The following is a 7,129-nucleotide window of genomic DNA, read 5'->3' as shown; positions in this document are numbered from 1 at the left end:
TTCTCCCAAATGCCCATTCTCTACAGCTTTTACAAATATGAATGCCTGCATAATGCTAGTACACTACAGTGTAAGTGCTTCACAATTCAGCATCTTTAACTAGTGCTTAGATGTCGTAGTATGAGATTACATATAAAAATATAGTTAAGCATATCTGTGTTTCAGGACTTAAATTTAAATCCTGACTCTTCAGGGCCACAATTTACATGTAATTGCTAATCCTGGAAGTAGCCCTACTGAATTCAGTATTATTTTTTTTAATTCCATGTTTAAAGTTAGGCCCAACTACAAAACGAAAGCCTAAAGTCCATTTTTGGTCCAACATGAACTGCACTGAGGGTTTTAAAAAAATAAACTAGGTTAAACAAGCTGGAGCCAAAAAAAAATCTTGAGATTTTACACAAAATTTAATTTTGCATATAAAGATACAAATAGCTATTCATTAACTTCAATTTTTGTCTGTCAAACTGTATTATGACAAATTCTTCATTTCCAATGTAAATGACTGGCATTTCCTTTGGAAAAGAGTATCATACAAAGCAGAAACTTTTTTCTTAATTAGGTATGACAGCAAGAGATGATGTCAAATGCATCAGATTTTAAGAAGATAAGAACTTAGAATTTTCTCACAAAAGACATTTCAGTGTATGGATTTTTAATTTTTATATTTTTTTACTAGATTTTCACATTTTCACCCCCAGTTTGTTTATCCTGCATATTCTTCTGTGTGCACAGAGGATCACTTGCAGCAGAACAACAGCCGTTTACAGAGTAAAATGCAAAGAAAAGAATGGCAGGATTTCTGGATCTGAATGGGAATTTGTGCTTGGGACACAGCTGGCATTTTCTGCAGAAACAGCAAGCTGCTAGATTTACTGGTACATTGATGCACTAAATCTTTCCCCATGCTGGGACTGAGCCGCTGACAAAAGAAAGTGCTTCTTTTCCATCCTGCAGCATAGATGCTGGGGAAGAGGCTAGGTTTAACGTGTGAGCAATGGGAACGCAGAGGAAGTCAAACCCCACAGTTAGATAAATTTGTGCTGCCCGTAGTTGCTACTCAGGCAGAACTCCAACAGAGGTCAGCGAAGCAGCTGCCAAAAGACTGTGGGGTTAATGTGTGTGGGCCACATTTTAAATGTCACTTAGTATTAACACCAGAAAAAAAATAATGCTGAAATAAGTCTAGGCAGTGTTGTGATTGCAAAATGCAAAAGACAAAGAGAAAAAAAGAGCATCACTAAGAGTATATTTACAGTTAGAATAGTAAAAACAGAAACCAAAGGAATGATAAATGGAAACATTTTCACAGTATATTCAGAGATGCACCTTCCTTTATTCAGAAGTAGCAACTCCTGCTTAAGTGCGTTCCCCTTTAACTTTTAAGATGCAATAGGTGAATGCAAAACGTTTCTCTCAAAAACCTGTTTTAAAAAGTCAACTAGCATTATCAGAAAAATGAAAGAAGGTGTAAATCTCTCTACATAGTACATTAAAGCATGCTGGCTCCTGACTGCTGCAAATACTTAAATGTGTGAGACAGTCCAGGCATCGCGTTCAATGGACAGGACGAATGAGTAGTGCCAGCTCACTTCTATTTTATAAAATGTGCGTCCCTGTGCTCTTCATACAGAGCTTTGCAGGGGTGGGGATGGGAATAGTTAAATTTGGAATACTGCAATTATAAAGCCATAATAATTGCCAGAAGCCCAAAAATAAGAGCAGCATATTAGATTATTGGGTTTTGTTTTGTTGGGTTTGTGGGTTGTTTCTTTTTACTTTTCTCTAGTTTATGGTGATACTGCCAGCTCTTAAAATCAAAGACAGCTATCACAAGCCCCAGTTTGTCTCTTTTAGTACCTGCACATTTGTAACCAGCAAGCACGAATGATTACTGAGGTAACCAACCTTTAAAAATGTTACACGGTATATGAACTTTCTTTCTTGTAATTCCACTGCCTAACAAAATAAAAAGCCCCCAAATAACGCAGCCGGTATGCAACACAAGATACGTGTTAGGTATGCTACATGGTGTTAATTAATTTCAGAAAAAATTTCTTCGCCTTGATTTCTTCTTAAATATATTATTGCAGATAATGATTCCTAAATTCTGACTCTCTATTACTCTGAGAAACTCAGTGGCTGCTTCCAAAGGACTACCAGCTGGCCCTCTGGTGATCTAGCGAGGAACTGCAGCCCACCTTTCCACCTGAACGAGGCAGAATACGATCCCTAATGAGAGTTTCCACTTACCCATCATTACAGCTCTTTGTAATTGAGGTGGGTTTGTTTTGTTTTGGCTTATTTTCTGTCACGCACACTTATGTATCACCTTAAACCCGTTTCCTGTGTGACGCTAAATTAGCAGTTTGCCTTCAAGTCCTTCATACAATGGACTAGAATGTTGGTTTCAGAGATCTATTTCTGTGATGGCTCTGAAGGTGCTTGGTAATGTTCAGCCAAACAATAGATAAGAGCATGATCTACATAATAAAAACATTTAAAACACTCACATACAGAATTATACTGCACGTCAATCTCTATAATACACCAAGTCACCAGTCCAGATTCATGTCTGCTTTACTCCACACATACTTTCCTCCTCTTTTTAGGAACATCTTCTCATCAAATCCACTGAATTTTATAGCTGCTTCTACTCCAACATCTAGGATAGACTTGGAAGGTTCTTTCCGTCCATTTCTGCAGTTTAGAAAACGCATCTGGAACATCAATAGATAAGACGTTAGAAAGTGAATTTATAAAAGCTTACTTTTTCTGCAGAATTAAACAAATTGCACTGAAATCCCACAAAAGCCTATGTAACTGCATAAACAGTTTTGCTATTGTCCTTAGAAAGCTCAGAAGATCATGACTGGGCACATTGACATATCTTAGCAGGAAGAAAACCATAATTTCTGAAGATTAAATGTTTACTCTTCACTTACATGTAAACTAAGTAGGCTCTTTGAAACTTAACTTTCAGAACAAGTTCTTTATTTTCAAATTAAAGAAAAATAGTAAAAATGCAAATATACACAACTATGCTTTAAAATCCATGGTGCAATGATTATTCATGTAACCTAATGGCAACTTCTCCTTAGGTCACACAGTCAAATTCTCAATATGTTTGGTGGGAAGTAATTACATCTATTCCTTGTACTACATGGTAAAATCATCTTACAGAATGCACAGCAAATTGAATTGGTTATCACTGTTGTATACATACATACATTAGCATACAAATGCCAAGTAACAAACAAAGACTTACGTATTCATCCAGAATGAGGTATGAATCCCTCATCTGTAATAGATTAAAAGAAAAAACTAAATTAATATATGAACCAACATTCCATTCTAGTAAAAACAACAACAACACCAGGGACAAACCAAACAGCTATTCATTCAAAGTCTTACCCAAGGCTTTGAACAGGTAGTGTCTTACCACTGTTTCAGTGAGCTTGGATCACATTTATAGAAATAAACAACAGGATTACTAACATGACATAATGCATGAATAAAACAGTAATTCTTGGTATATGGCCTCTCAAGCATCTAACTGAAATGTGGATGCCCAACTGGATAAAGGTGTTTTAAATGATATCCAGGTTTCCTATTAACTTCTACACCAGCAGAATTTATGCTGTTTTGCATACTGGAATGATTATATAATTTTCTAAACAAATGACATCACCCCAGCAGACAAAGTTGTAGTCCCTTCTTAAAGGTTCTCCCAGGTCAAACATTTCTCAAGTCTGCACCAAGAAAAGCTGAAATAAAATGTTTGCTCAAGTTAACTGTATCTCCTACATGTTCCTCCCTAAAATTTTCTGGGTAGCTGGAGCTTGCTGCTATGTAGAACAGGAAATCTGTTTGATAAATTTTGGTGTCCATCTTTTACACGGCCTTAAAATAAATCAGAAACAGTCTTCTAGAACTAAAACTACTGAGAGAAATCTACTCTTTTGTGTGGTTGAGTGGGGGGGGAAGTAGAAAGTCCTGGGTTCTTGTCCAAACCTTCTCCAGTGAGTGGTCTCTCCTACCGAATGTCTTAAATGTTAGACTGCACAGTCCCGCTTCTATGTCTTACGTAGTAAAGGCAACCCAGGCTGCTCACTTGAGCCCTCTATATGTTAAGAAGTAAACTGTAAATAGAGTCTTAATCTGTGGAGAGGAAAAGGAACATAAGATGGGAGATTTAAAGCATTCCTGAACATGATTCAACTCAGTAGCTCCTCACTCAGTTCACAAATTTTCTTAACAGTGAGTTTTCTAACTCTCCTTGTGCCATGTACAGGGTCTGCAGGCATCTTACAAAATGTCCTGAGCTCCACCCTCGGACACTAAGGTCTTTTACTGTAGCTAACATAAGCTGAACGGCAGCTCATCAAGTTAACTGCTGGGCTCTGCAGTAGCACAAGGAGTCTCCTTGGGAATAAAGAGCCACAATGTACAGTCCAAAGGAGTTCAGATAGAGAAAGTTCAAATTGTAACTTTGTGGGAGGGGGTATCTATTAAGATTTGTCAGGAAAAAATACTAGTTCTCGTTCCTCAAAACCTAATATAATGCTGACTGGGAGGATATCTTACTTCATGTAGGTTGATGACACTGCTATAGCATAACATCATGGTGAATCTCTATTAGGAAACTATGCTTTGAGTATAAAATGTGTTTACATTAACATTCAGCATTTTCAGGATCTTGTGCCCTGGTGGCAAAGAGCTATTTCATTCCAAAGGGCTTAATTATTGTTGAAAGTTCTCCATTCAGCTCTGGAAAACTCAGTTTCTCCAGTTTGTGTGATACTTTATAGACCTACATCACTGAGCAGAGGCCCACACGATGCTGTGAGAGAACTCCCACTGGTTCCCACAGGGCTGAGATCAATGAGTTTTTACTCTTCTGTTAATAACTTCGTGCTCAATAAAAAGCCTAAAAGGAAATTCAAAACCTTGTCTTCCATCGTACAAAACTAGTTGTGGCCAAGTTTTACTGTACCTCTTCTAAGCCAATACTAACAGGGAATGTGTTAATTACTGTGGAAGCTTCTGGTTCCTTCCCATCTTTCCAAATTCATGTGAAAATAAAGTTACAAAAGACCAATCTCAATTCTACCTTCTGATTAGATTCAGGTACTAAACAGGAGACATCTTTGTGGCGATACAGGAATTGTTCAAATTCTTCATCAGTGATAACAAATTTCTCTGCTTCTCTCAGGGCATCCTCACCACTGTTCTCTCCTTCAATGAGCAGGCACTGGAATACCTGATGAAAGAATACACCTAGTTAAGATTTTATATTTTCACTTGACTTGAGGATAGCAGACTGTCACCATGACAGAACCTTTCAGTTGTCTCAGTAGCAACGTCATTAATTTTTCAGTGTCAGTGGAGACACACACACAAATTGTGCAAAGTGCATACTACACAAACAGCACAGTGCAGATTTATTTTTAGCAAATCAACATTACATGGATCTAAATGTAATTATACAGTCATGGTTCCTGATCAGATTTCCACAGAAATCTTAACTGCTCTGATCTTATTAAGGACACAGATAATGAAAGCTCAGATAAACTTAGATTGAACCTCAAATAGTATGGCTGTATTATAAATGCCAGCAAGTATTATGTGCAATGCAGACTATCAAATAAATCTTTATTCTTAAAGATATTAACTTGATTGATGACTGTACATTTAACTAGTTTCAGATGGTCGCAGTAAGAGTTTGTCTACTTAACAGCCTCCTTTATTTTTCTCTGAACAGAAAACCTATGGTACATACTACTTTCTTACCTTCCAGCGCACAGGGTTGAGTGCCTTGATCTGCTCATTCATGTCTTCCTCAACATTAAATCTATTGATCACTGAGTTTATTTTGAAAGCAACAGCATACTCTCGGCACCATTGTCTCAGTTTCTGCAGATTTTCCACATGGTTCTTATTTCCTTGACCACGGCCAATTAAAATGTTGACATCCTCACTGAAACTGTCACATGAAATTGCCAGAATGTCTAAATATTCACCTGAAAAAAAGTTTTAAAAATTAATTAATATTCAGACTCTCAGCTAAAGCTATCTGGACTTGCCCACTTTCACTTCCTTGTGATCTGTCATAGAAGCACAGCTCTGGAGTCATCACATGAACTGCAAAAACCACAGCGGCAGCAGCAGCGTCAAAACACATATTTTGTGTGTTTCCAGGATAGATAGACTTAGGCTTAGACTGGATATAGTCTAAGCTATTATTTTTACTATTATACCAGAGAGACAATAGTACACACTAGCTATGTTCAGAACATTTAATTATCAATATTTCACTGGTATTTATGTTTGGTTTGCATTTACTATAAATAAACCCCACCAGCGCTCCCGTGCACAGTGGCTTTTTCCTTACCGTACTTCTTGAACCACCGTTCTCTGATCAGGCTGCCATTGCTGACAATGGTGACACTTGGTAGCTTCAACTCCTGCTTGCAAAACTGGACCAGTTTGCCCACAAATTCGCCTCTGTCCTGAAGAAATGGCTCCCCTCCTGAGAAATTTATTTTTTCCATTCCTTCAAAAGGATCGAAGAAAGATGTTGTAATCAAATTCTCATCAGTAGAAGAGTAAAATAGATAACGGCGTATTTGTGATTTAAATGTAAAATCAAATACTGAAATCATCTAATCTCCAGCGTAAATTAAATATAAAAGGGGAAACTGATAGCACATTTGGTGTGTGTTTATAAGACCTAAAGCACTTCAACTTTGGCCAGTGACAAGGATGAGATGGGAGACTTCTACGAGAAGTCTACTTGAACTTTGTTTTGATGTGCCAGACCTGTGGAGTTCATCTTTTGCCACCCGCTTTTCTGAGAAGTGAAAAAGAAAAATAATATAAACTTGTATGCTATGGAATATCTTTCGTTATGTGCATGCCCCATCCCTGGCAGTGTTCCAGGCCAGGTGGGATGGGGCTTTGAGCAACCTGGTCTAGGTGTCCCTGCCCATGACAGGGTGGCTGGAACTAGATGAACTTTAAGGTCCCTTCCTTTTCGGTTTGCCCGCTCCTTCCACACGCTGGCAGTGCTCGACAGCAGCCACGGGGAGGAACAGGGACACCCTCCGGGATAACTTCTTCGGGGCCA

General features: G+C 38.0%; 1 protein-coding gene across 1 annotated transcript; it reads right to left on the bottom strand.

Annotated features, from left to right (window-relative positions):
- Positions 1–2,555: 2,555 nt before the first annotated feature.
- Positions 2,556–6,560, bottom strand: RSAD2 (radical S-adenosyl methionine domain containing 2). Its single transcript, XM_009874073.1, has 5 exons — positions 6,395–6,560; positions 5,794–6,023; positions 5,114–5,263; positions 3,269–3,301; positions 2,556–2,720 (listed from the first exon to the last, which is right to left on the bottom strand). Exons 1-5 carry the CDS (start codon positions 6,552–6,554, stop codon positions 2,556–2,558), a joined length of 738 nt encoding a protein of 245 aa, XP_009872375.1. The 5' UTR covers positions 6,555–6,560.
- Between the last annotated feature and the right edge of the window lie 569 nt (positions 6,561–7,129).

Source organism: Apaloderma vittatum, unplaced genomic scaffold (genome assembly GCF_000703405.1).
Source record: "Apaloderma vittatum isolate BGI_N311 unplaced genomic scaffold, ASM70340v1 scaffold32387, whole genome shotgun sequence".
NCBI classification, from domain to species: Eukaryota; Metazoa; Chordata; class Aves; order Trogoniformes; family Trogonidae; genus Apaloderma; species Apaloderma vittatum.
This window is presented reverse-complemented; position numbering and strand designations above follow the sequence as displayed.

What these genes read in the sequence shown, in the direction of transcription:
- RSAD2 (XM_009874073.1), bottom strand. Translation starts at nt 6,554, where the DNA reads ATGGAAAAAATAAATTTCTCAGGAGGGGAGCCATTTCTTCAGGACAGA. An exon ending in ACGGTGGTTCAAGAAGTACG is followed by an intron (nt 6,024 to 6,394) that starts GTAAGGAAAAAG and finishes ACTTTTTTTCAG; the next exon opens with GTGAATATTTAGACATTCTG. An exon ending in TCAACCCTGTGCGCTGGAAG is followed by an intron (nt 5,264 to 5,793) that starts GTAAGAAAGTAG and finishes TTCTTTCATCAG; the next exon opens with GTATTCCAGTGCCTGCTCAT.